The 27,636-nt window shown below is 48.9% G+C and overlaps 10 protein-coding genes across 10 annotated transcripts; 6 read left to right on the top strand and 4 right to left on the bottom strand.

Moving 5' to 3' along the window:
* Window positions 1–1,184: 1,184 nt before the first annotated feature.
* On the top strand, window positions 1,185–2,927 carry N7473_006316 (uncharacterized protein; the record flags this gene model as incomplete). The annotated part of the gene is made up of 3 exons (XM_057152256.1): window positions 1,185–1,723; window positions 1,785–2,624; window positions 2,684–2,927. 3 exons carry the CDS (start codon window positions 1,185–1,187, stop codon window positions 2,925–2,927), a joined length of 1,623 nt encoding a protein of 540 aa, XP_057010061.1.
* Window positions 2,928–3,824: 897 nt separating this feature from the next.
* Window positions 3,825–5,051, top strand: N7473_006315 (Zn(II)2Cys6 transcription factor domain-containing protein; the record flags this gene model as incomplete). The annotated part of the gene is made up of 1 exon (XM_057152255.1): window positions 3,825–5,051. The coding sequence occupies one exon, from the start codon at window positions 3,825–3,827 to the stop codon at window positions 5,049–5,051; it is 1,227 nt and encodes a 408-aa protein (XP_057010060.1).
* A 390-nt stretch (window positions 5,052–5,441) lies between these two features.
* N7473_006314 (MCT family MFS transporter) lies at window positions 5,442–7,006 on the bottom strand (the record flags this gene model as incomplete). The annotated part of the gene is made up of 4 exons (XM_057152254.1): window positions 5,442–5,850; window positions 5,916–6,279; window positions 6,346–6,719; window positions 6,789–7,006. The coding sequence occupies 4 exons, from the start codon at window positions 7,004–7,006 to the stop codon at window positions 5,442–5,444; spliced, it is 1,365 nt and encodes a 454-aa protein (XP_057010059.1).
* Window positions 7,007–7,701: 695 nt separating this feature from the next.
* On the top strand, window positions 7,702–9,295 carry N7473_006313 (putative salicylate hydroxylase; the record flags this gene model as incomplete). The annotated part of the gene is made up of 6 exons (XM_057152253.1): window positions 7,702–7,782; window positions 7,868–8,460; window positions 8,515–8,579; window positions 8,644–8,722; window positions 8,771–8,880; window positions 8,940–9,295. 6 exons carry the CDS (start codon window positions 7,702–7,704, stop codon window positions 9,293–9,295), a joined length of 1,284 nt encoding a protein of 427 aa, XP_057010058.1.
* Window positions 9,296–9,662: 367 nt separating this feature from the next.
* On the bottom strand, window positions 9,663–11,166 carry N7473_006312 (sterigmatocystin 8-O-methyltransferase; the record flags this gene model as incomplete). Its single annotated transcript, XM_057152252.1, has 4 exons — window positions 9,663–9,831; window positions 9,885–10,234; window positions 10,287–10,799; window positions 10,876–11,166. 4 exons carry the CDS (start codon window positions 11,164–11,166, stop codon window positions 9,663–9,665), a joined length of 1,323 nt encoding a protein of 440 aa, XP_057010057.1.
* A 383-nt stretch (window positions 11,167–11,549) lies between these two features.
* On the top strand, window positions 11,550–13,344 carry N7473_006311 (cytochrome P450; the record flags this gene model as incomplete). The annotated part of the gene is made up of 4 exons (XM_057152251.1): window positions 11,550–11,768; window positions 11,840–11,971; window positions 12,033–12,858; window positions 12,920–13,344. 4 exons carry the CDS (start codon window positions 11,550–11,552, stop codon window positions 13,342–13,344), a joined length of 1,602 nt encoding a protein of 533 aa, XP_057010056.1.
* Window positions 13,345–14,369: 1,025 nt separating this feature from the next.
* N7473_006310 (type I polyketide synthase) lies at window positions 14,370–21,355 on the top strand (the record flags this gene model as incomplete). The annotated part of the gene is made up of 10 exons (XM_057152250.1): window positions 14,370–14,680; window positions 14,749–15,700; window positions 15,760–16,113; window positions 16,170–16,748; window positions 16,801–16,824; window positions 16,880–16,998; window positions 17,051–17,135; window positions 17,193–18,812; window positions 18,881–21,235; window positions 21,296–21,355. 10 exons carry the CDS (start codon window positions 14,370–14,372, stop codon window positions 21,353–21,355), a joined length of 6,459 nt encoding a protein of 2,152 aa, XP_057010055.1.
* A 1,203-nt stretch (window positions 21,356–22,558) lies between these two features.
* Window positions 22,559–24,970, bottom strand: N7473_006309 (uncharacterized protein; the record flags this gene model as incomplete). Its single annotated transcript, XM_057152249.1, has 4 exons — window positions 22,559–23,094; window positions 23,155–23,335; window positions 23,524–24,137; window positions 24,442–24,970. The coding sequence occupies 4 exons, from the start codon at window positions 24,968–24,970 to the stop codon at window positions 22,559–22,561; spliced, it is 1,860 nt and encodes a 619-aa protein (XP_057010054.1).
* A 1,162-nt stretch (window positions 24,971–26,132) lies between these two features.
* On the bottom strand, window positions 26,133–26,624 carry N7473_006308 (ankyrin repeat domain-containing protein; the record flags this gene model as incomplete). Its single annotated transcript, XM_057152248.1, has 1 exon — window positions 26,133–26,624. One exon carries the CDS (start codon window positions 26,622–26,624, stop codon window positions 26,133–26,135), a length of 492 nt encoding a protein of 163 aa, XP_057010053.1.
* Window positions 26,625–27,025: 401 nt separating this feature from the next.
* Window positions 27,026–27,280, top strand: N7473_006307 (uncharacterized protein; the record flags this gene model as incomplete). Its single annotated transcript, XM_057152247.1, has 1 exon — window positions 27,026–27,280. One exon carries the CDS (start codon window positions 27,026–27,028, stop codon window positions 27,278–27,280), a length of 255 nt encoding a protein of 84 aa, XP_057010052.1.
* Between the last annotated feature and the right edge of the window lie 356 nt (window positions 27,281–27,636).

The following is a 27,636-nucleotide window of genomic DNA, read 5'->3' as shown; positions in this document are numbered from 1 at the left end:
GCTGCATTTTCGATCGTTTTCCCTATGTGGGAGTGTCAGTTCTGAGATCCTTGTAGCCGCTAACGTCCGAAAGTGCCTACCATCAACGACAACATGCCAGTATGAAGCATATCCCTTCCATGAGCAGAAAGTCGACAAGTCAGAGTGCTCTAGGAAGCTTTGATCTTTGATCGCGGAAACCGGGAACTACAAGTGATATATCATGAGAACGGAGAACAGGTTTGCCATCAGGGCCAAGTCCACGCTAAAGTCATGGGTAGTCATGAGCGTACATAGACATTTTCTTCCACAAATTCCCACGAGTCTGTCGCCGCGATAATGTGGTCTCCCACCTTGGCCAAAGCACGTGGCATGTTGATCGCGTGGTGGTTGGATCGATGGATTACTGTAATGCAAGCGTGGCAAACAAGCGTATTCGCACTGCTGCTTGTATTCATACGGTGGTATTTAGACCCTTATATATGGTTGAATATATACAACCTAATACTATGAAACGACCATGTGCCGGTTCATTTTCTACTGTTGTGGTGTGATCAAGTTGGCGTGGTCGCTCTATGCAGCATCCGAGATCAGTGCGGAGGAATGCGGTGACGAAAGGAGTGTTCTGTTGCGCGAAAGACGCCGAAGCCGCCGAAGGCGTGATCCTAGAGTTGATTACACCACCATCTTGTTCTTTCAAATCTCCGACAAAATATCAAGTTTTCATCGTGTTTACTGAAATTAAGCTTATACGAAAGTTTGTGCTTGTTAAACCTCCGATTTTAAAGCGCCGAGTCATGCTTAGACTCATCACAGACAGACTAAACGGCACTGATTTGCATCAAGTGGCTGGAATTGTGGCGTACGGCCGAGCAGGAACCGTCAAAATAATTGAGAATCGGCAATTGACCGAGTACAGACTAAGCCCTCTGAATTCTACGCACTGTCCTCTCTTGCTTATCTCTTCTCGCCGTAAGGTGGCCATGGCAGAACAATTATCAGGATGGCGTGCTATATCTATATGGAAGGGAAGTATTTTGATGCTGTATTTCACTTTATGCACGGTGTATTTAATGAACACTAAGCGCCGGATTGGTAGAATTCTTGAGCGGTTTTGGGCTGCAACGAACACACATTGGCTCTAGGATTTCAGGCCAGCGAATCAACAGACGGCGCTCCCCTAAATCTGATTCTCGACAAACCCCATGGATATATCAAGCAGTTCCAAACTACAACTATCAGATCCGGCCACGCCACTGGATAAGCGCAGAGATGATGGGGAGTACGAGAGCTCCCGCTTTTCCAAAGATGTGCTAGAGAATTCGATTATCGATCCGGTTCTGTCGAGAAAAATGGAGCTGGTGAATGCTGCAATTGATAAGATTGGAATGACACCTTTCCAATGGAGGCTTTTCGCCTTGAATGGATTTGGCTACGCAGTCGATTCAGTGAGTCAGATTCTGCCATCTGTGTTTCAATTTGAGCAAGACTTACTTTACCAGCTTTTAGTAAGCCTTCAATCAATCGCTCAATCCGCAGTCGTGGCAGAGTATGGAAGTCCAAATGCGCAGCTTGCAAGCATTCCTCTCGCCTCTCAAATTGGGCTTCTGGTTGGGGCAGCCTTTTGGGGGCTGTCGGCGGACATCATTGGAAGACGGTTTGCCTTCAACGCTTCGTTATTCCTGGCCGCTTTCTTTGTGATCATTGCTGGAGCAATGCCGGGATACATTCCTTTCGCGACACTGTAAACACACCTGTTCTTTGCTAAAATTCCTGGCTAAATGCTGATCATGTGTATACAACAGGGTTGCGCTATACTCGAGCGCTGTTGGGGGCAACTATATTCTGGATGCTACAAACCTTCTGGAATTTGTCCCGAATGGATATTCCTGGCTGGTCACTCTACTGTCCATTTGGTGGGCTGTAGGATACACTGTTGCGGGTCTGCTTGCCTGGGCCTTTATGAGTAACTTCAGCTGCCCGGTGGATAGCACAGCATCTCCCTGTCTTCGCTCTGAAAATATGGGCTGGCGATATCTCCATTTCACCGGCGGTGGCCTGGTGCTGTTGTTAAGCATCCTACGACTTCTTGCTGTGCGCATGGTTCAGACACCCAAATGGTTGATTTCCCAGAATCGAGACGAGGAGGCGATTAAGTTTCTCAATTCTCTCTCCACAAAATATGATCGGCCATTCGACCTCACTCTTGAGGATCTCCGCCAGGAAGGTGATGTTCGTGATACAGAAATGTCGGTTTGGTCATATCCACGCCTGAAAGAGCATTTCTCGGGATTAATTCAAACTCGCAAGCTGGCTTGGTCATATACTGTCATCCTCCTCAATTGGCTGGTGATTGGCACAGTCAGCCCACTCTACTACGTTTTCCTGCCTTACTACCTGGCGTACCGAGGCCAGGACGGAGGCCCCAGTTCGAACTACATTACTTGGCGGAACTATGCAATCAACCAAGTATCTGGCTTGCTAGGGCCCATCCTGGCTGCAATATTGGTGGAAAGCAGATTTTTCGGGCGGAGAGGTACTTTGGCTCTCGGGGCATTTCTCACAATGGTATTGCAGTTTGGCTACACTCAGATTCAAACTCCTGCGCAAAACTTGGGTGTCTCGGCTGCCATCTCCGCGGCCTCGTAAGTTATTAACTTTATGCCGTGCTTAGGATTGTCAAACTGACTCGCTCATACTTTAGCAACTTGTACTATGGCACGATCTACGCCTATACACCGGAGATTCTTCCTTCGGCCCATCGGGCCACAGGCTATGCTCTCTGTGTGGTCCTCAACCGAATTGGTGGCATCATCGGTGTACTGGTCGGAAGTTATACGAACGTCGAGACTACGGCCCCGCTCTTCGTGTGCGCTGCGCTGTTTGCACTTCTGATTTTCTTAGCTCTCCTGCTTCCATTTGAAACCCGCGGGAAAAGAACCCAGTGAGAAATACGGCAGGCCTTCGAACTAGCGGCGGCGAACATGACAAGTTGGTCCCCAACAGGGAACCGACAATGAGGTTCGAATAAGGTGTCGCTGACAGGCGATTGCGTCTGAATGATTCTCAGACTATCCCATTAGGTGACCACAATTGAAGTAATTTAGCCCATAGAGTAGAGTAGATGTTAGGAATTGACGAGATTGATATCTGCGTAATATTGAACGTAGAGAATAATTTACCCAAGCAGGCTGAATCAAGCGTCAACTTGTGAGAATTCAAATCTTATTGGGTATGGTAAGATGACACGTTGCGCATGCGGGAACTGCACAGGAGATGGGCGAATATCCAGGGCCGCGGCGTGGCTATTCTAGGTACAGAGCACTTGCATATACGAGACTCTACTTATTCCCTAGCTTGTTCCGAATGCCTCTCTGCTCGTTGCAACGGATGGCTGCAACTTTCTTTCATACTATATGGTGGATCTCATCATTTTTAGAATTTTTGTTCGACAGTCAGGGATGGTCAATCGCCCGTGAGATTGGATTGTTGCATGTGGCTGCAGATGAACTTTAATCATTGCTGGGCGACGAACCGGTTCCACCAATCAGAGGCCACTCCTTCGAAATTAGTTCATTTTGTTGAGGCATAATCTGAGGATAAGCTCATGCCGATTCATTGATACCACTTTACAGTGGCAATCACGACATCTTCTACCTCGTATCCAAGTCGAAAGCTCCTAGGCCCGCGACGCGAGTATGACGGCCTCCAAATTAGAGGCGCTGAAGTCATAAAGAGTGCCCAACCAAAGAATTTTGACACTCATTGCAGAGCTTTTCCTCGCGTCCAGGACGCCAAGAGTTTCTCATTGTCCCGTGTTCCGGTCCGTCCCTGAAATGCCAACCATGTGGACCCAAAAGCGGGCCCTTCGGGCCTCCTGCGACAACTGTCATCAAGCCAAAGTCAAATGCATTCCCACTGCGTCTGGATGCCAACGGTGCCTGGGTCTGAATGCTCTCTGCATTCACAGTCCACCTGGTCGGTCTGGTCGCGCTCCAGCGGCCAGGCCGAGGTCGTCTGGCGGACATCAGCAGGCAAGACAGCCACTGCATGTTCCAACCCCACCACAGAGCAACCCCTCGCAACCGCTCAGCGAGTTCAACGATCTGACGCACCTCCGCAACTCGGATAACGACGAAGATATACATACTCAAGGGGCACACTCTTCTGTGGATTATTTCTCAACGATCGTTGAAAATGAGGCCCATACCATCGAGCCCATTGATCCGATGTTGGCTGATTGGTTCGCAAGCTCCTCTGTGAATCCCCTGCAAACTGGGGACCCTGGAGGGAGCATGGCTGAATCATCCAATTTCTATACTTCATCCCACGGCACGGCAACTCCTATCCCCCAAGCAACCTCAGACTTTGTCCCAGGAGTTGCTTCTACAAGTTCCAAGACCAACTTGCAGTCCCTGTCAGGCACACAGCGGGGCCACGCTTTCTTTGGGTCAAACTCTCAGGAATCACTATGCGCCTGCTTCCACTCCATAATCCGAGCACTGGAGAAAATTCAATGCGCAAATCTGCGTCTTCTTACCCTGGATGTGGCACTGACACAGAATAAGGAGGCGCTACTTCGTGTCTGCAATGCTTTGAAGTGTGGTACGCCTCACGATAGCACGACGCGCCTCGTCATACTGCTCCTCCTCCGTAAGAATCTGCATTTCTATCATCTCATTTATCAGTCACGGCTTAGGGACCGGCGAGAGGTGAACAATGAGACACCCAATGCTTCCACTACTTCTCTATGGTCATCGCTCGAATCGCACACGAATCAGCCCAGCCAGGGACACGACTCGGTCTTCTTCACTAGGCAAATACATGGACACAACAGCCAAGGAAGAAATTCAAGGCTCACATTGGGCACATATCAATTAGAGGGTGCAGATGAGGCCTCTCTTACTAAACACATTCTGCTCTTGGATGTAAAGAAGGTACCGCGACTGCTTGAAAGACTGGATCAACGGGCATGTGGACTTGATGAAGCGGACGGACTAGATATGTATAACATTATGCGTAGTGCATTGATAGCGGAGTTTAGAATGGTTATGATGGATGTCGAAGCCTGACGGGAGCTCGATTTGAATTTTATTTGAACTACTTGGAAGTGCACTATTTAGCGATGCTTCTCTGTTGGTATGTCCTTCAAAATGAAAAGGGGGAGCTATGTCGGCTTCTTCGGGCTTCTGGAGATTGACGTCGCAGTCAGACTGGCATGTTTGCAATCCGTGATATATATTTCGACTCTGGCACAATGACACAACAACCAACCAATATGTTGTTCCTCGCGGTAGAGTCAAGAGCGAGAGGATCTTATATATGCAGATGAAAGAAGTGGACGTGGTTTCAAATTTGTTTATATAGTCGATCAAATCCACGTTCTCAAACCCGTAAAAAGAATTTCAATGCCTCACGTTGTACTCTTGCACTCAGCCGGGATATCGAATAACCTTCTGACCTTACAGCTTCTCGAGCTTCACCCCATTCTTTATCACCCTAGTGGCGGTCATGAGCAGCCCACAGACAAAGAGAGAGATTCCAGTAAACGCCAACGTCCCACTGTAATTGAGACTCTCAGGGTCGCCGTTCTGGTTCTGCCTGAACAATATCGCCCCCGCAACCGGAGACCCAATCAAAACCCCCAGGGAGCCAATTGTCAAGGCCATGCCGACACGGACTCCAATTTTGCTCAGATTAGGACTCAAAGACACTAGAACGGCGGGAGGAAGCGCCATAAGGCCCCCGGAGAAGAATGAATACAACACAGATGTGGCGATAAGACCACCTAAATTGTGAACCGGAATCCAGGAAAGGACAACGACAGCGGAGATAAATGCACAGGGAATGATGACATTCAAAGTGCCGAGTCTAGTTTCGAAGTTCGGTCAAAATGGTACTTTTTTTCCAAGTGTGCAAGATTCTCATCAACTTACTTATCAGCAATAGCATTGGGTAGTAATCGGCCAACCATTCCTGCCGCGTTCATGATACTCAGAATATAGAATGCCAGCTCTGAGTCTAAGCCGATATTCAATGCGTAGCTGTCCGAGTAGAAGAAAGGAATGAAGAAGGCCATGAATCCAAGCGCAAGTCCAAAGACAAAAGTGGAGTAGGCAGGGTCTTTGAAGGCCTCAACATCCACAACCGGACCAGACTTGCGCGGCGGAAGTCGCGGTTTGAGGACTGAGATTCCAATGAGCAGCGTACCTAGCATGATGAATGCCATGGCACGCACTGCCCAGGGAAATCCAACAGTTACGATGAGTCGACGTACAACGATGGGAAAGATAATTCCGCCTGAAAGCAAGAGTTAGGAATACAAAGTTGGAAAAACAAACCCAGGGAAATAGACAGCAAACATACCCACGCTGCTTCCGCTGGCTGCAATACCTGTCGCCAATCCCCTCCTGGTTGAGAAATACTGCCCAACTAAAGAAATTCCCGGGGTAAAAAGACATCCAGAGCCCAGTCCAAGGCAAATGCCTTGGGCTAAGAAAACCTGGTAGTATTTGGTGGACAAAGATGTCATCATCATCCCAAACACCGAGAGAAAAACTCCAAGTCCGGTAACAAGGTAGAAGTATCCAGCATCGAAGGCTCTGCCGCTGAAAACACCAACGAACAACAATAAGAACCCCTGGATTGACCCAATCCAGGAGATCGCGGATGGAGTGTCGTTCGTGAGGAGAATGCTCGAATAATACGTTTGAAACACACCAAACGTATTCGCCATTCCCCTATTTCCAGCAAATAAAAACTAATGTAAGTGTCATATAACAGTATTCTAGAGTCATTACGCCACCTACCAGGTATTCAGGACAAACAGGAACCCTCCAAGAACCTGCAGCCACGCTGTGAGCCCTCCATTGGGAGGTGGTGGCGGACCTGGAGGGCTGTCTGCAGCGGCCACGGGTTTGTGTGTGTTTTTTTCGATGTCAAGATCAGAGGGCGAATTGTTGCTCTCTGTTGCTGTGTCTCCTTTCTCAGGCGACAAGGAGCGCCCCTCGGATATGGAGCCACTCATTCGTGCAACCGTGATGGAAAAGTCACTTCGAATCAGATCTCAAAAAGAGGATACGTGTTTTGAAGCGAACTTGGAGACTAGAATTGCGTATCTTGAAGAGTTTGGATGGACGAAGTAGGTTTTAATGTTTAGAACGGAGCTTAATAAAGGCTAGGGTAAAAATCTCCCTTAACTCTCAATGATCTATACCTAATCCTCTCCTACCTCAGACTTCATGAAATCTAATTGGTCGAGAGTTTCAGGGCATACTTCGGAGTCTACAATGCTGAACGATGTCACTGTGAAAGTTTGAGTTGATTGCAGGTTGATGCTTGGGGTTTGTGGACTGTAGTGGGTCTTTAAAACCTCCGTTGGGGTCGGCGATGATCAACTCTAGTATTGATTCGGGATGGCTCCGGAGGGCTGGCGCCACACCGTCGATCATTCCCCCATAAAGAATGGAGGTGGCGCTTCGTTGCTTCCAGTTTGATTCCAGTCGGCGGGTTTCCCACCCCTCCTCAGTCGATAAGAGGTTCTTCGGCAGCCAACTAGCACACCCCGCACAACACGAGAAGCACTCCACTACTTTAATGGTTGAACCATTTTACCAGGCAACATCGCGTCGATCAAAGGCGCGGATCAAACAATCGACAGGTGCATTGTCCAGCCAGCCTCTCAGCCACAAACACCAAGCTTAGTAACCACAAACACTGATAATGAAGGTGATCGTGATTGGAGGTGGTATCGGGGGTCTCGCAGTTGCAACTGGTCTTCGGCGTGCTGGCCATCTCGTTATTGTAAGAGGGAAAGCAATGGCACACCCAGTCATTCCTAACGCAACCGCCCGGAAAAGAAACTGACATACTGGTTTGGGTCTGACAGGTCTTTGAACGGTCTTCTTTCCGCGACGAAGTTGGCGCGGCGATCCATGTTTGCCCAAATGCTTCCCGGGTGCTTTTGCATTGGGGGTTCGATGCCGAAAAGGCCCGTATGGTGGCAGTTCGGCGTTCCATTGTGGCGTCGGGCAGCTCACTGCAGCCAATACTGGAGGTAGATTGCTCCAGCTTCGCTCAGACCTATGGCGCCCCTTGGTACTTGGCCCACCGGGCCGAATTACACTCCGGTCTGCGACACTTGGCCACTGCCCCAGAGGGCCCTGGAAGCCCAGTGGAGGTCATCTTGAAGTCAGAGGCCGTAGCATATGATGCAGATGAAGGATCGGTCACTTTGACTGATGCATCAGTTCACTATGCCGATCTTATCGTGGCAGCAGATGGCGTACATTCCTCCGCTGTTCATCAGGTAACAGGCCATGCAACACCAGCAGCCTCCACTGGTTCAGCGGCTTTCCGGTTCCTGATCCCGACCGAGACGCTGCAACAGGATCCAGAAACGGCGTCACTTCTCGAAGATGGTCTCATGAGGGTGATAGTTGCAGAGGGTGTGAGGCGTCTTGTTTGGTATCCGTGCTCGAAGTATGAGTATCATCCTTTAATCCCATTCACGCACTCTGTACTAACGTTCCATAGTAACACCATTCAAAATTTTGTAGGAATTCACGCCGATCAGCAAGTGAAAGATGGTGAAAAAGAAGGTCAGTATGAACTGCGCTCCAAGGATGTGACCGAGGAAGTCGCTGAATTTTTCGAACCATGTAGATTGGAGTCAAGCCGCCGATGTCAACGACGTTCTTTCACAGTACCATGACTTTCACCCCAGTCTCTTAAAAGTCTTGAAGTAAGGCCCATAGCCAAAACCAACTAAATTTCACTAACAATGGTACAGGAAAGCTACCAGCGTTAAAAGATGGCCGCTTCTCTACCGCGATCCTATTTCAACCTGGAGCCGCGGCCGGCTCGTGCTCATCGGAGACGCTGCTCACCCAATGCTTCCTCGTAAGTTGTTTCAGGTTAAGCTTCCGTGACTCAATTTCTGACTGTTTTATACGGAGTAGATCAAGGCCAAGGCGGTGCCCAAGCCATCGAGGATGCGGGTGCTTTAAGTGAGATATTCAGTAACCTGCCAAGCAGTCATACCAGGGATGAAATTAGTTCCCGATTAGTGCTCTTTGAGAATGTGCGCATGAATCGCGCGTCTGCGATTCAGATATTCTCAAATGCGGGACAAGATGAACCATGGAAGATCCGTGAGCGTGCACGGAAGTACTTGCCAGATTCTGTCGAGGTGCCCTCATTGCCGTCGGAGTTCATGGAGCACAACTTTCGCTACGATGTGATTAAGGATAGCCGATCTCATGTGGATTCGTTTACTCAAAAAGGGATTCAACTTTCACAGGTTGGCTTAGCCTGAGAGATTGTCTGGTTTCTTAAGTCTTCGGTTTCTTAAGCCTTCAGAAGCTTGATCACTTCGCTCTGTATCGCCCATTGGTCTTTGAATTACTGATGTATTTTGAAAATGAAGGCTGCAGAGTGCCCATAGCCCAGACTATAGAAGCATAACAAGGATCTGATTCGATCATGACTGTCGTATGTTAAGTTGAAAGATTATACAGATCCGTCAGTCACAATGAACTCCAAATGAGAGGGCGGCTTGCCAGGAAGTTGTAATGACTTTTCTGTGTTACCACTTGCCTGAAGCCAGGTAGATTTGAATGGAAGTTGAACCAGACACTATAAACTTTATTTCTCTCACTATATACTGTCCTCTAGAGACTTAGCTACCCAACAAGAACAGCCTCCACCATTGTACTAGCGGCTGCGTCGAGTCCATTGCGCCAAACCTTTTTTATCTTCAGGCGAGAATCGGCTCGCTCCAGTAACTGAGCAAAATCCTCTTCAGTACGCTCCCGTGCATTGTGGAGTACCAACATCTGCATATCGAGATATCTAGTACATGTTAGTATTACAGATCTTGAGGACTGATATTTAGGGGGTGATACCGGACGAATCTCTCATGTAAGCCATGAAGCTGCTCGGGGGGAGGTATCACCGAGTCTGAAATGATCACACGAGAGTCTGGTCGCAGTGCTGGGACCAGATTCCGTAAGATTTTCACAGCCCAATCATCAGGCCAATCGTGGAGAATATGCCGAAGGTAAAAGACATCAACGCCTTGCCGTGTTTGCGGCTGGAACATATCGTGCACCTCAAACTGTACCCTACCTTGTAGAGCAGGAGGCAGAGCATCTACCCCAGAAGCAATAGCATTCTCAAGGTCTTGAACCACAAATGAAAGCTCAGGATAAGCTTCAGCCAAGGCGACGGAAATATGGCCATTACCACCTCCGACCTTTCACGGTCAGTCAGCTAATGTTCAGACATATTTGATTCCAAGTGCTTACATCAACCACTGTTGCTTTGCCGAGGGAATCCCAGGAAAACCCGTCAACGACTTGCTGAGCCGAACGACCGCCACTTTTACTGAGACCAGCCATTCCCTGATTAAAGCGCTCGAAGCGATCGGGATGCTTGGAGAGAAACGTGAACAATGGATCCGTGCTGTTGAATGCAATATTGAATCCAGCCTGGTTCGGTTCCTCCGAGGTGGGAAACTGTCGTAGAGAATCAACCAGCCGAGAGGCGGCTGGAAAGGCTTCATGAGTGCAGTGGCCAAGGAACGCCGTCAAGTCCGAGTTCATGACCAGTCTTTCAGAAATCGTAGTATGTGCGACATATCCCGGTCGCTCTTCACGGAAAATATGACGGACGAAAAGCAGACGTAATACACGTTCCAAACGCTGCAGGGGGCAACCGCTGGCGATGGACAACTGTTCAAAGGAGATAGAGCTGCCGAGGGGAACCTTCCGCGCGAGGTCAAACTCGATTACAACAGCCAATGCGGTGATGTCGTGGTACTGTTCAAATTATCTTTAATTTAAATATATTCTGAGATATCTTAGAGAGGTTTATTTGGGGCGATAGCAGACATACTCCATACGACAGGCTTTTGAGATAATTTTCTGGGCCGGAGACGAGGATCTGGAGATCCGTCGAGGCTTGAATGAGGGAGGCAGCCGCCGCCTCAAGCTGCCCCTTGGAAACTGCTGTTTCTCTGCCGTTGGTCTTTTGAGCCGACCCGGCTTTGACGACGTTGCCGTTAGCATGACCCGTGGGTACAAAACTTGGGGCGGAGACCCCAGTCTCTAGATTATGTCGTGTGATGATGAGCGCCGCATCGGAAATGGTTGCGGCCAAATCGAGCAAGATAGTAGAATTCGCCATGGCTGAATCTCGAGAGTTTGAGTGAGAGCGTTAAGGTAACCATTGTTTTGAACTACATGTAAATCATATCTGATATATGCTGGAAGGTCCGGTGGGTCCGATGAGGCCGTCGGTCCTCGGCAGTGCATCGGCGGTTTCCCACGAGCAGTATACGAGCAGAACAATTAGAAACCGCCGACAAAGTTTTTTTGTCGCGGCGATGACAAACTCGTTAGAAACGATGAATGTTAATTGAATTTCCTCCGGGAATGTTACTTGGAGAAAGCATCGAAAATAAGAAATATCTATCCAGACATACTTCGTCGTGCCTGAGCCAACAGCCTCAAATTTCCAAGCTTGAGCGAGAAGATCGTCCCTTCGCTACCAATATTACTTGATACATCATGGCGCTACTAGAACAAGTTCTCGATTACCGGAATCCGCAAGGAGCTCTCCTCCTCGGGGCAGTCATATTCGGTGTCCTCCTGTACAAATTTGCTCTAAGCCGTCGACGCGCGAACCTTCCCGTCTATGGCACACATACTGGGTGGCAGGGAAGTTGGAAAGACTCCATGGACTATGTCAGAGATAGTCCCGGTGTCTTGAAAGCTGGATATGAGAAGGTAGGACCAATTTGATATTTCATCGGAAGGGGAGGGTGGTCTGTCTAATATCAACGCACGCATATGCATAGTTCTCGAAACACGGGCTGTTCTACCAGCTTCGCACGCCAGTCCGCTGGGTAATTGTAGTTCCACCAAAGTTTGTGGACGAAATTCGAACAGCACCGCCAACGCATTTGAGTGCCCGAGAAGCTGCCAATGATGTGAGCAGACCCCAGTGCGCGACCGGAATGAGCAACATTGGGGCTAAAAGATGTTTTCCAGGTACAACAAGCACGCAATACCGTTTCGCCAATTGTGGAGGAAAACAAATTTCATTTCCATATCATCAAGACTCATTTGACACCGAGCTTGGAATTGAAGATCAGCGATTTGTTGGATGAGATTAGCTTGGTATTTGCGGAAGAAATAGGACGTCCAGCGGGCAAGTCCTTCCTCGTTCAACTTGCGTTCCACCTAGCTGATTGGCTAATCTTGTATCTCACAGACTGGAAGCAGATCGTTATGGCCCCGGCTGCCCATCGTATTGCGACCCGAGTGGCTAACCGACTCCTCGTCGGTGCTCCCCTTTGTCGTAATGAAGAGTATCTCCAGACATCCATCAAGTACACAGTCGATGTGTTTGGCGGCGCCGACAGGCTACGTGCATGGCCAGATTTCCTTAAACCAATGGTGACATATTTTATCACCAATGTCAAGGAGCGACAAAGGGTTGCACGCAAGCACCTTTTACCGTACATCAAGAACCGCCTAACGCAGCTGGAATATCCGAAGAGTCAAGGATCTGACCAGAAGCCAATAGACTCGCTTCAGTGGGTTATCGATGCTGCACCAAGCGCTGAGGAGCGAGATCCCGAACGGCTGATGTATCGTCTGCTTCATTTGAATGTCGCAGCCGTACATACTACCAGCGTGACGTTTCTCAACTGCATTTTTGATCTTGCGTTGCACGTCGATGTTCATTCTGAACTGCGTACTGAAATCGGAGGCGCTATCGACAATGACGGATGGACTGCTCGAGGTTTAAGCCACATGCGAAAACTAGACAGTTTTATGTTGGAGAGTCAGAGACTCGCGCCAATTGCAAGTTGTGAGTGATTTCAGAAAAGAAATATGCAGAGAATTTTCACTAAAATTGTACTTCGCTCTAGCGCAAATGACTCGAGCTGTTCTCAAGGACTTCACCTTTTCAGATGGCACTAAAGTCCCAAAAGGCTCGTATGTTCTTGTTCCAATGCACGCTATGTACCAAGATGATTCTATCTTCCCAGAGTCCTCAAAATTCGACGCGTTCCGCTGGTCTCGCCTCAGGGAAACCCCAGGAAATGAGAATCGATACCAATTCGTGACCACCTCACCAACGCACATTAACTTTGGGCACGGCAAGGATGCTTGTCCGGGACGATTTTTTGCTTCACAGGAAATAAAATTGCTGCTCGCACACACTTTATTACACTACGACATCTGTCTAGAGGATTCGAGCCAACCTCCCCAACCGAGTTGGTACGATAGGTCCCGTCGGCCGAACCAGACTGCACGAGTCCTGTTTCGCGCACGGGAAGGGGTGAAATCCTGAAGAATCCAGCTATTTTGAGTTGGCATGCACTGATAGTTCTGATAAAATTGCGAAAAAATAGTTCGCATCTTGGGCTGTATGAACTAGTGTGATTCAGTGTGATTCTTTCATAGTGAGATCTGTGGGTGTAGTATGTATAGGCCTATTCAGCTTTACATGTTCTTACGGGACAGTCGTCCGCAGAGGTTAAATCAGCCTGTTGAATTTGTAACAATTTCCAGATCTGTACAAGAAATGTAGCTCGACAACTCTGCTCAACTGGAAGAAAAACTACCATTATCGGTAATTCTGACCGGTTGATCACTTAGGAATGCCTGAAATGATTCGATAGAGATCGCGTTATCGAGTTCCTCTTTTACAAGCTCAAGAAATACGAGAACTTGAGTCATAGCGCCCGAGGAGCTTACCTCCTAGTTAGCGTATTGTCGGAGCGTAGAGCATGTGTCAACACCGATCCTCGGACAGTTGCCCAGATCTCATCTGAAACAACTACGCCGCGAGGTCGTGCCGTGCATAAACCGCCGGGCCGCTAACCAATTCTGGATGTGACGAACATATTCTTAGCTTTGAACATCATTGCTCGTCAGATGTGACTAAAACAGGCAATTCACAGCCACTAGCGGCCCTAAGGGGCTGAAGATAACGGCCATATCCTCCGGGCGAATAAGAGACTTGAACCTTACAGCCGGGTCATCGTTCGGCGATTTTGAACTCGTGCATTATAGCTTAATTTTAGGCTAACTTCAACTTTCAAGAGTAATGCGAGAAGGGGAAGGAGGAACGTGTATCCAAACCTCCGTCTTACACAAAGCTAATTTCATTTTCATCCCTTCACGCAATCGGGTCGGCGGATTGACACTAACACAGTCTTCACCAGGGAAATTGGAGCCTAGCACGCTGAGACAGGTTGTAATTAGTGTGTGCTTTGACACTATGAAGAATGCAAGATATTAAGGAAGACCTGTCATTGATCTTGCCAAAAGCAGTTTACGTGACAGGTTCAACCCGTACACAGCATCGTTACAATGCATCGGCCATCAAAGGCGGATCAACTCACTTTAGTCGTTGTTGGAGACCAAACAAGCAATGTATCTGCATTAATCAAACGACTCTTGCTTGGTGCACCCCATAGTGTCGCTCAGAGTTCCTTCGTTCGCGATGCTAGTGCAGCGTTGAGGGCCCAGTCAGATCGTCTTCGACCTTTCCAAAGAGAACACCTGCCTTATTTCAAGGATATTCATGAACTTGCCAGGATCTACTATGACACAAATGGAGTCTGTCATCCATCCATTAGTAGCGCCCTGTTGTGTGTGACTCAGTTGTTGCAAGTCATTCGGTACGTACCAGCCTTCCATTACTAATCTGAGAATGTCTCACTGATGATACATCTTTCTGGCTGTGTAGATATTTCGAAGACCGAGGTCGCCAGCCCGAGAATAACAAAAATATTGCAGTAGTCGGTCTATGTACTGGATCACTTGTTGCCGCGGCCTACGCTGCGTCGGCATCACTTGATGACATCAAGACACTTGCCGTCCCTGCGGTCTCGATGGCCTTCCAAATGGGCCTTCAAGCAGCGACCGCAAGCAGCATGCTGCACGAGCAGGGGAACTCTCCTGAGAGCTGGTCGATCGCCATTCCCAAGATCACAGAAGACGAGGCGCTGTCAGCCCTGAAGATTTATGATTCCGGGAGCCATTTATCCCTGCGGCATCGCTGTTTTGTGAGCGCCGTTGGGTTAAAGAGTGTTACCATCAGCGGCTCACCACCGGCTTTGAATCGCTTTGCAGAGAGCTTGACGACTTCTCAACCTTCCAGAAATGTCATCCGGTTGCCGATATTTGCGGCCTATCATGCATCCCACGTCCATACGGTACTGGATTTCTCGAGCTTTCTATCTCGGTGCGGTATCGACGCCAGCCTTCTAAGCAGCTTCAAGACTGTCAAAACTCTCATCTCTCCACTGACAGGCCAGCCAGTGGAGTCCAGCAATGCCCTGGGCCTGTTCAAGACGGTCGTTCATCACACCCTACAAGCACCACTGCGGTTAGATTTAATCGTCAACCGGCATCTATCTCTAATCCGAGAAGAACTTATCGCCCATGTCGACATTGAGGTAGTTGGTCCGACCTCGGTTGGAGACAGTCTAGCTTCAGTGTTCAAGACTCACACGACAGCAAGTGTGCGGACACACGAGCTGAGTGCCCTGGATCCGCTTGTCAACGACCATCAACCGTCTGCTGTTTTCAACAACGCACCGCTGGCAATCGTAGGTTTGTCAGGCCGGTTTCCTGGTGCGGATAGCGCTGAAGCTCTTTGGAGGGTCTTGGAAGAAGGGTTAGACCTTCACAGAACGGTACAGAAAGCCAAGATTCAATACATCAATTATACTTCCCTTGTCTAACACTCGATTAGGTGCCACGTGATCGCTTTGACATCGAGACACATGTCGACCCTTCGGGGAAAGCGAAGAATACAAGTTGGACTCCTTTCGGCTGCTTTATTGATCGCCCTGGTGATTTCGATCCCAGGTTCTTCAACATGTCCCCCCGCGAAGCCCTTCAGACAGATCCAATGCAGCGTTTGGCTCTTGTCACGGCATACGAGGCCCTGGAGATGGCAGGATTTGTCCCCGATCGTACTCGCTCCAGTACTCTTGACAGGGTAGGAACCTTTTACGGCCAGACGAGTGATGATTATAGAGACGTGAATGCAGCCCAAGAAATTGGAACCTACTTCATCACGGGAGGTATTCGGGCGTTTGCTCCGGTGAGTTTACTTCCCTCTTTTTGGCTCTGGGCTTATTTTTGACTATTGACAACCAGGGTCGCATAAACTACTTCTTCAAATTTGAGGGACCAAGCTATAGCGTTGATACGGCTTGCTCATCAAGCCTTGCTGCTATCCAGCTCGCATGCACCTCACTATGGAGTGGTAACTGCAACACTGCGGTTGCGGGAGGCCTCAGTGTGCTTACCTCTCCAGACTTGTTTTCAGGACTAAGTCGCGGCCAGTTTCTCTCCCAAACTGGTTCATGCAAGACTTTTGACAACAGCGCAGACGGCTACTGCCGTGCTGATGGCATAGGTAGCGTGGTAATCAAGAGATTGACAGATGCAGAGCTGGACCGAGACAACATCCTCGCGGTTATCTTGGGTGCTGGAACAAATCACTCCGCCAATGCCATCAGCATTACTCATCCGCATGCACAGGCACAATCAAGCCTCTACCGCGAGGTTCTCGAGCAATCAGGTATCGATCCCCTAGATGTAGGGTATATTGAGATGCACGGGACCGGTACGCAGGCAGGCGATGGGACTGAGATGAAGTCCGTTGTCGACGTCTTCGCGCCTACTAACCCTAGTCGGGCTGACGACAATCCACTTTATGTTGGGGCACTCAAGGTAGGGCGACCATGCGTGCGTACTCAATCAAATTTTGACTAACCTCACTTAGGCGAACATTGGTCATGGAGAGGCGGTGCGTGTCATTCACTTCTAGAGCATGTCAGGTACAGGGTTAATGAGAGGTACAGTCCTCCGGTGTAGCGTCACTGATCAAAGCAATTTCTGTGTTGAAGAATTCAGCAATTCCTCCTCACATTGGGATCAAGGATAAGATCAACAGTGGATTCCACGAACTTGAAGCGCGGAAGTGAGAAATCTATTGCGCAGCACGCGCTGGGCGAAAGCTGACATAGCCTTAGGGTTCGAATCGCTATGAAGAAGACACCATTCCAAAGCACAAACGGCAAGAAGCGAACTATACTAGTCAACAATTTCAGTGCTGCTGTGAGTTTTCTCTGGTCAGGGACTTTGTGATTTACATACGCTAAACATGTATCTCAGGGTGGCAACACTGCTCTCCTGATCCAAGAACATCCGAGTCCAATTATTCAGCAAGATGTGAAGCCTCGTCTTCTCCACCCCGTCACGGTGTCTGGACATACAAAAGCTGCATTGCGAAATAACCTGGACAGATTGATTGATTATTTATCCGCAAACCCACTCGTGTCGCCAGTTGACCTCTCGTACACCACCACGGCCCGTCGGAGACACCATGCCTTCCGCTTGACTGTGACGGAAACGGGCATTGAGCGTATCACGAGCGCCTTGGAAAACAAGCGCGATTCAGTCTCAACAATTTCAGCCACCCCAGGTATTTCGAGGCCCATTGTCTTCGTTTTCACAGGGCAAGGCGCAGCATACCCCAAGTTGGCACACGAGCTATACTCCACATCAAGCCAGTTCCGAGCAGACATTGTCCATTTTGACGGTATTGCTCGACAGCAAGGCTTCCTTTCCTTCCTTCCGCTTATCGATGGCAGTATAAGTGACATCTCCTTGTTGTCCCCTATGCAAGCTCAAATTGGCCTTGTGTGCATCCAAATAGCCTTGGCTCGTTTGTGGAATTCCTGGGGTATCAAGCCTGCCGCTGTGGTGGGTCACAGCTTGGGAGAATATACCGCCCTTCAAGTGAGTGGGGTACTATCTATCAGTGATACCATTTTCTTGGTAGGATACCGAGGGCGGTTGCTCGAGAGTCGTTGTGAGATGTATTCACATGCTATGCTCGCTGTGCAAGACTCTTCCTCCACACTCGACTTGGTTTCTTCTGAGATTGCCTCGGGCGTGGAAATTGCCTGCATCAACAGCCCTCGTGAGACAGTATTCTCTGGTGACAAAGCTGCTATTGAAAAGTTCGAGGCATACCTAGTAACGAAGAAAATCCGGGCTACCAAGCTCCCGGTTGCTTACGCTTTCCATTCTGCCCAAGTCGATCCGATTCTTGACGACCTTGAGGAAGTTGCAAAAGTTGTCAATATGGGGAAGCCACATATTCCTGTCATTAGCTCCCTCAGCGGTCGAGTCCTAGGCCCTACGGATCACATCGACGCACAATACATCCGCCAGCATTGTCGACGTATGGTTCAATTTTCGAGCGCCGTGAAGGATGCCAAAAATACAGAACTGATTCAGGACTCTACTTTATTCATTGAGATCGGTCCTCACCCAATCTGTTCGGGTATGATACGGTCGATTCTTGGTGAAAATGTCCAGACTCTGCCTACTTTGAGAAAGAATCAAGACCCCTGGGAGGTTATTGTGAAGAGCCTTGCTTCGCTTCAGGACGCGGGTTTTGCAATCAACTGGTCGGAATATCATCGGGACTTCGAACGAGCTTGTCGTCTTTTAACTCTCCCTGCCTACGCATTTGACAATAAAAACTATTGGATCGAGTACAGGAACGACTGGACCTTGAGGAAAGGTGATCCTTTGCCAATCACAAGTGGGAACACTGAGGCCAAACAGGAGTCAAAGACGCTATCCACCTCTGTCCATCGAGTCATGGAGGAGAGATATGACGGAGCGAAAGGGCTCGTTGTCTTTGAAACAGACCTCTCATGTCAAGAGATCTATACTGCCATCAGTGGACATCGTGTAAACGGTTCTGCTCTGTGCCCTTCTGTGAGATATCCTACTAAGTGCTTAGTTTCCGATGGCCATCCTTTTTTTTTTCTAACGCATAGCTGCAGTCTTTGTATGCCAACATGGCTTTGACAATAGGTCAATATCTTCAGAAGCACCCGGATTCTGGCCTCAGGTCGGCTGGACAGACGATCGACGCAATGGAAATCCAGCACCCGTTGATCATCAAAAGCTCTCAAGATGAAGAATCCAGGATACTTCAAATATATGCACGCCTCGATGTTGCTTTACAGACAGTCGGTCTTGAGTACGCCACAATTTCTGCAAACCAGAAATCCAAGACAATACATGCCACTTGCCGTATACAATCTGGCTCGGCCGAATCGTGGCTTCGGCGATGGTCACACGATTTCCACCTAATTCAAGATCGCATACTCGCTTTGAACAAGCTCGCCAACTCGGGAGAAATCAACCAAATAACAACAGGGCTGGCATATCGGCTTTTTGCAAGCCTGGTCAATTATTCTCCCCAGTACCAAAGGATGGATCAGGTTCTACTTTCCAGCAGTCTCTTTGAGGCTACTGCAAATGTGAAACTAGACGTCCGTGGAGATGACTCGAGCTTTGATTGGAACCCCTATTGGATTGACGGTCTACTGCACATCTCTGGATTTGCCTTGAATGGCAACGAAACCCTCAATCCTGATGAAGCGGTTTATATCTCTCACGGCTGGGATACTCTACGGTTCGCTAAACCGTTGAGACCTGACACCCGCTATCAAACATACGTGCGGATGCTTCCCCGAGATATGACCATGTTTGGAGGGAACGTGTGGATTCTCTGTGACGGGGAAGTGGTAGGTTTGGCTGAGGACGTTCGTTTTCAGCGAGTACCACGAGCAGTCCTCAACATGCTCCTACCTCCTCTTGTCCTTAAGGGAGCCAGAAAGAAAAATTCGCCTTTGCCTGCCGCTCAAGCCCCTGGGGTGGCAAGGCCAACGACAACCGGACGGGACAATCCAAAAGCCCATTTACCTCCACAACGAGAGGCCTTTCTTCACTCCATTGCTTCTGAGTTAGGACTTGAGGCTTCGGAGATTTCGCCACATGACAAACTAGCTGATTTGGGTGTGGACTCCTTGATGACATTGACACTGGCTGGCAACCTACTGGATCAATTTGGTCTCGAAGTATCCCACAACGAATTGATGAGCCTGCCTACAATTAGCGAGCTGCTGGATATCCTGGAACAGAGGTCACCTGGTGATGCTATGTTGTCTCCACCCTTTACTACGCAAGAACTCGCGGCTCCTGCGATATCCTCCCAGTCTTCAGATTCTTCACTATCATTCACAACTGAGACATTCACTCCCAACAGTGACAACGGTGATACTGCCGAGTTAGTGAGATCCATCATTATTGAAGAAACCGGTATTTTGTTTGAAGACCTCGAGTTCTCTGCGGACTTGGGCTCGCTCGGGGTTGATTCCCTAATGGGTCTGACCGTTTTGGGCAGACTAAGGGAGGCAGGCGTCGAGCTTGAGACAAACTTCTTCCTAGAAAACCGGACGATGGGTGAAGTGTTTAAAGCCCTATCTTGTCCACCAGTGACTGAGAAAACCAAGTCACCAGTCACAGACAAAGTCGTTTACAATGGCAAGAGTGCTGCGAATCCGCTCCCCATCCAGTCTGACGCCCGATTTCGAGCCAAGGCAATTCTCCTCCAGAGACGGTCAGACCCCTCCAGTACGGAGAACCTTTTCCTCTTTCCAGACGGATCAGGATCACCATCGTCATACGCTGCCTTGGAGCAGATCAACCCAAAGGTCAATGTGTATGGCCTCGTTTGCCCCTTCATCGACTCACCGGGCGACTACACATGCGGCCTTGAGGCAATAGTGAAAATCTACTTGGCAGTGATCAAGGAGACCCAACCTCAAGGACCGTATCATTTCGGAGGGTGGTCTGCTGGAGGCGTCTTGGCATATGAAGCTTCGAGGCAATTGATCGAAGCGAACGAACGGGTCCGGTCACTGCTTCTCATTGATGCGCCGTGTCCAACAGTGCTTCCTCCAATGCCATCTTCGCTCATCGAATTCTTGGAGTCAAAAGGTCTTTTCAGCCAATTCCAGGACAAACCTGCCCAGAGATCGAAGGAGAGGCGACACAGTGTCCTGAAACATTTTGAATCCACTGTGCAAAACTTGTCACTCTATAACCCAATTCCCATCATTCCGGCCGCAGAGGCACCAGAAACTGTGGTTTTGTGGGCTCAAGAAGGGGTGAGCAATGGTTCAAGGCCTGTCTTACACGATGCAGCATCATCAGACGCAACTGTGTCTTGGATATTGGATGACCGGAACGACTTTAGTCCTCGAGGCTGGGAGATGTTAATTCCAGACCAAAGGATTTCCACCCTCCCAGTCCCTGGAAATCACTTCACGATGATGTCCGGCCACAAGGTAAGGGTCCTCCAAGTGTCTTGTCCTGATCTAATGCGGTGCTAATGTTGATTGTAACAGATTGTCGCCATATCGAGGCATTTGCAGGAACATTTTTCAAGATATCAAATGGGCAGATAGAATGTTATATAGAACACACCAGGGGTAGTCAACAGATGATTTGTTCGTTGGAGTTTAAAATTTTGCGAACTCCATGTATATATCACTGGCGAGGGCCCCACGACGGGTAGCCGATCCCCTCTCGATCTGGTGTCCTCGGGAATAGCCTTATGACCTCAAAAGGAAAGCACAACATAAAAGAAAGCTCATAACAATAAACGCCTTAAAGGTTTGAATATCGGGCGGATTTACTGCCTTCGGGTATAGTGAGAGGAATCTAACGGAAGCAATTAGAGACCTAGAGAAGTGGCTACCTGAAGGTAAAGCATTGTTGAGAGGCACTAACTTATTAAAGATGCAAAGTGCACGCCGGTAGTCTCGCTTAGTTCTTAGGAGAACGGCACGTAAGATTTCTGAGTTGTTATAGTAATCGAAATCCACGACGAAGGTAAAATTAGCGGCTTGATCCTTACTCTTGGTTATTGTGGGGGTGAATAGTGATCGTTAGGCTAGCGGGACGAGGTTAGAGGGAAGGCTAAATGGTGGGAGACCCCTGCTGGACGCTCCCAGCGCGTACTTATAATTTATCTATCGTCCCTATCGATGCCAGCGGCTCGCGAAATCTTTCCCTCTGCCAAGATGTGCAAATGCGCGTTTTGACAGCCTGCCCTGCACCCTGGGCGGTCTTCGGGTGAAGAATATTCAGGTGGTTGAAACTCGGAAATCCTGCTTAGTAAATCATGGTGCGCACCAATTGGATATCAACAAGTCTGAATTGCTGTAAAGCCCCTTTCTGGCAATTTATGTGGGCATAATAATGACTAATATATGCGGGTTTACTGTATTTCCTTCTTCCGTATCCACCCATGCTGCTGTTCCGACAGTGAACTGCCGCCTGAAGCCGCCTGAAGAGGCCTGAAGCCCGCCTGGATAAAGCGGCGAGCCGCCCAGCACCGAACGATGGGCGCTAGGTGAGCTCGGCCATACTTTTGGCTGTTGTATGTTTTTTTGTTTGTGTTCTTTTTTCTTGTAAATTAGATAGAGTTAGTTGGTCAATCTGAAAATACCACCGGAGTTTGGTTCTAATATTATAGGTTATGGTCCATCTAACTTCCAAGCACCCTCTGCTTAGACTAGCACACATCCAAGCTTTAAACAAAATCGCGTCTCAGAGTCGCTGGTAGTGGGTCCGTTCCCCCGGGGGACAATTTCGAAACTCGACTATTAAGCCACTTTTTTGGTAGCTGCAGTACCCAAACCTGGTGAAATCTGGTACAGAATCTTTGAAATATTTAAAGTTGCATTTAAATTCTGTGCCGAGTAGCCGATGTATCGGGCCCAGAACATATTTGCAACCGTAGTCGTTGGCTTCAGCACCCTGCGAGTCTTGCCGCCCGACTTGTGATATTTTCCCTTTTTGCGTGCACCGCGAGCAAAATCGGCAAATGGTGACACACCCGCTGCCAGCTCAAGCCGGTTCAACGAGTCGATAACATTCATTGGCCGGACACCGATGAACAGATGTGACTCGCCACGTATTTTGATAAAAGCCTCCGTATCTGGCCAGTGCAGATCCTTGTGTTTTGAAGACCTTGCAAATAGATTGTACAGGTATGCCATTTGCGGGACATCGTACCGCTGTGTCACGAGCATTTGGCCAAAGTATTGCATGCGCATATTAAGATTGAAGAGCATCAAGTCGCACAGGGTCGAATGCCCCAGGAGGAGCGCGTGCTTCAGAGGCCGAGGATGTATCATGCCTGGGTCAATTTTATCTCAGAGATCAATGATACGATATTGGATGATCCATGCTTTCACACTGGAGTGGATATGATGGATTTCTGTTTCTCCTTCCCTCGGCCAGAATTTAGGCTCTAGGTGCGTCTTGGCAAGTTTCCAGTAGTCTTCAATTCTCTTTTGGATCCGAAGTCCAGGCACCCGCAAGTCATCAAGAGCAATTGAGGTGCTTCGCCGCATCACGTGGTGGACGTCGAGTAGGATCTGGGAAGTAAAGCAAAGCCCAAGTGTTGGCTTTCTCGTTTGGGAAAATTGAACTCGTCCCCGGGTAATCATATCCTGAGCAGGCAGTTGGACTCTGAACTTCTCCACCATGCAGAATTCTGGGAGCATTGAAAAAGGAGGATCTTGTCCTCGTTATGTCTCTCCCCGAGAAACAGCTCCTCCCTGACCATTCTTGGCTCGTAGGTACCAAAATGACCCTCCTGATACAAGGGCGCAGGATGGTCTTTGAGCACTCTTGCCAATAATTTCAAGAGGATAAAAGTGGGCAAAAAGCACCACTCAGCCAAATCTGCCATGGCTTCATTGTACGGGACGCCAATTTGGATGGCAGTGGCTGCAGAGCCCGCCATTGCTGGCGCTGTCTGTGGCGATCGATGCGTCATGAGATCGAAATCGCAGTCAACATATTCCGACCAGATTTTCGAGATAAATGCTTGAAGGCTGTGCAGGTCGCTTAGCAGGCAGAGTGTCCTGAAATACAGATAGCCTAGATATTCAGCCTCCTGCTCTTGTCTTTCCTCCACGATCTCTACCATCACGATTTCCTGGGGTACGGCACTTGCTGGTTGTATCTCCACAGACTCTCGAGGCTCCTCAACCGTCAACGCAGCAAATCTGTTGAGCAACTCGACGGCGGTCAGCTCATCATGAGCTTGTGTTGTCTCTCTGCATGGCCGCAAACTTCTGTTGCTGCTCTTCTCAAGAGTTTTGCAGATATCTTCCAGTGCCGTGATAAAGTATGCATGGCGATGGTTGTCGTCACGTAATACTAGAGTGATATCTGAAATCCCAGTAAACACCCGTCCCAGCCTTTCTCTCTTTATTTACAAGCCCGATCTTAAGCAAAAAAGGCAAATTGTGATATCTTTCCGTAGGCCTTACATTCATCCATATATCTTGGATGAAAAGTACCCGTGAATTAAAGTAATTTCCTCGCTATGCTCCCACTGTTCCGGCAATCACCATTTGGCCCCAGAAATAAAGCGCATACCCCAAAAAGATTCTAAGCCAACCACGGCTCCTCGGCTCACAAGATCTCCCGAAAGCAGTCGTCGCAACAAAAAGGTCGCTTACGACAAACATACCGGCCCCCAAGGTTCGCGATTGCAGCCAGCTGGTTGGAGCGTTCAATGAAGATGTGGAAGTCGCGGCAGCAAACATGATACCAATTATAACAGCATAGATGGAGACGAGTGGCTTCATATCCTGGTCAATACCGAGGTCCAGTACATTGGACTGGAGTGAGGAGCGGGGCCCCGGATATATGGCACCTAACCATTTTGCAGCGGCCAGGGTCGCTACGAATGTGCCGGCAAAAGTGGTCCAGGAGGTCTCACTGGAATCTTGCAAAAAGGCTATCGTGTAGGCTATATGCGCTGCTGCAAAGGCCACGATACCGAGTTGGAAAGATATCGATACTTTTTCTCCTGCTTTCGATGGGCTGGAGGTTGGGTTTTTGCTGTCCAAGCCGTGGAACTCACTCCGCGAAGGGATAAGAAAGAAGTCGCCCAACATGGAAAAGCTCAAACCGAAAATGATGGAACGGCGATAGTCTGACCACTCTGTGGATGGCAAAAGCAATGGGCTGCTAAGGAAAGCGACCGAGGAGAGCATTTTGAATATTGCGGTACCCGCGTGCGACCTGGATTTCCATTCCGAGAGCACCAGTAGGGGCAACGAACCCAGCAAAAGGGACCCCGAAATGGATAATGACATATTTGAGAAGTCCTGGAGACGTGACAGGGAATGTTATGAAATAGATTCTCTAGGAATACGAAGTCTTTGAAGTTTGGGAATGCTCTGCCTCTTATGATTAAGAGTTTCCTTGGCGCCAAGCCCAGGCACCATATTGACTTGTGAGACCGAGGTCCTTCTTCTTTGGCTTTGTGGTAGTCTTTGGCTAGATTCTGTGGTAGCTAGAATCGGCTTTAGGTGGAAACCGAGCTGCAGCATAGTGTCCCCAGCCACCAATTTCTCCCCTAACCCTCTAAGTATGCATAGCAGACCTCTCACTAAGGCAGAAAATGGCCAGGATAGGGAGAACAAAAGTTGCCTGAGACTAAACCTAATCAGGACTGTAGTCGACCACTATGGATGTGAATACTGCACAAAATTCCGCAGTGTTCTGTACTACCAGGGCTGTTTCTGTTGTACTTGAATTGGCGGATAGGGTTACAAAAGCCGTCTAACTGTGATCGTACTTGGGCGAGCTGCGGTCAGGCTCAATTTGGCTCCTGTTGAGCCCGGTTACATCCGATGATATAAATCCCACTTCATAACCCAACGAACGCATGGCTCAAAAGATAGTTTGAAACATGTCGTTTCAGCCTTCAATACGAAAGACCGCCACTAGATTGACTTTGAAATTTTATCGTGGTGACAATCAAGTCAACTCCCCGAGTTAAGTTTCGAAACTCGTTTTCAATCTGAGCAAGTATAGGAAACGGCGAAGCGCTACTTTTGAGCAAACCTGTAAGTCTTATGTCCTGTAGGTAAATTACCTGATCCAAATTCCACCCAGGTAGTCAGGTCATGCTCACAAACCGGCCTCCCAAGCGTCCCAAACTGCTTCGTCCACGTCCAACTCAGCCTGTGTCGGTTTTCGAGGTTTGTAGGCTCTTTCAGCGTAGGTTGAAGCGGTCCAGCCATCCTCAGCTTTCATCGTTAGATCTATTTTCCCGTATTTATAAGCATTCGAACGGCATCTACCTACCTAGTCTCCACCGCAAACATTCACGACGTTTTTTCCAATCTTTGTCTGAGAATTTGGATTGACTTAAGCGTGTTGCAGCAAACGCTCCATAACCTCCAATGGATTATATTTGGCTAAACGTTCGGGTGCCTTTTTCCTCTTTGTGGCTTCGATGGACAGGACGAGTGGTGCTTCTCCTTTCAAGACTCTGCGGATATCTTCTAACGCCATTTCTCTCTCAGCTTGACTCATGTAGATTGCGCTCTTGTTTGACATGTATCGTGAGCTTCCAGTCGCCCAAAAAAGCAACGTTTTCCCTATTTCACCAAAAGTATCGGGAGCTACTTTGCCTGTCGCGAGCAAAACCTTGACCACATCAGCATACCCAAATTCGGCAGCCCATGACAAAGGTGTTCGACCGTTCCAATCCATGCTATTAGGATTCACACCACCTGCGGCTAGCAAGACCATCACGGCTTCTGTCTTACCAGCTCCGGCCGCGTGAGACAGTGGCGTGCGGCACTCGAAGTCAAAGGCTTCAATATCAACCTTGCCCGTGTCAAGGAGCAGCCGCATCGCTTAAAGATTGCCGAGCTTTGCTGCGATAGGAAGGGGGGAGCTTCGCCCATGTCTTTAGCGTCAGGGTCGACGTCCTTTGTCTTAAGATGGAGCTTGATTATAGCCGCCGAGACTTTAGACGCAGATGCGGCACAGTGGAGCGGAGTCTGACCATATTTAGCTGGGCGTCTTGGGTCTTTATCGCTCTCTTCCAACAATAGTTTCACTATGGCCGCGTTTCCAGATCTGGCGGCGGAGGAAAGGGGTAACATATTATCACGAGCGTATCGTGGAGGCGCTTCTCGAAGGCAAAGCCTGACGAGCGTCTCGTTATTTCCACTCGTGATTGATTCCAAGCTCCACGGTCCTAGGGCAAATCGACCATCTGCCAAAAGGATGCGTACTATTTCTTCCTTCCCATGGAAGAGGGCCAAATCGAGCACAGTGCGATTGTAGCGCAACTGGGATTCTTCATGGTCGGGTTGTATATCGTGTATCCTTTCTGGAATCGGAGCCGGGACATTAAGAAAGAGATTCAAAATCTCTATGTGTTCTTTGAAGCCTTCACCCGCGACGGTAGCATCGAACCAGTGCTTGCTGTGAATCATACTCGGGTTATGCTCCAACAGCATTTTCACTATTGCCGTGTGACCCGCTTCTACGGCGAGAATTAATGGATCATCATGAGTGAAGTAGCCATGGCAGTTGTCACTGCCAAGCAGTCGCACCGTCGCCCGAGCCAGGTCCTCATTTCCGTGGACGGCTGCCCATCCAAGGGCTTTTTTCCATTCGTGTTTGAGTGTGGTATTATACAGACACTCACGCACTTGTGTAAGACTGTTGAATTTCGATGAGCTCCCATAAAACCTTTCACGCTCCCTTAGGCTGGCAGGAACTGTGCGATCATGCAGGTGCCCTCATTTGGTAGGTCTAGAAGGGACATCTACCGGACAGGAAGCTACAATTCTGATAGGCAGCACAATCCTTACCTTTTGGTTGCGGGCGGACCACGGTCCGCCCTGAAAACTGG

Source organism: Penicillium subrubescens (assembly GCF_028828155.1).
Source record: "Penicillium subrubescens strain IBT 31985 chromosome Unknown utg000004l_segment0_segment0, whole genome shotgun sequence".
NCBI lineage: Eukaryota > Fungi > Ascomycota > Eurotiomycetes > Eurotiales > Aspergillaceae > Penicillium > Penicillium subrubescens.
This window is presented reverse-complemented; position numbering and strand designations above follow the sequence as displayed.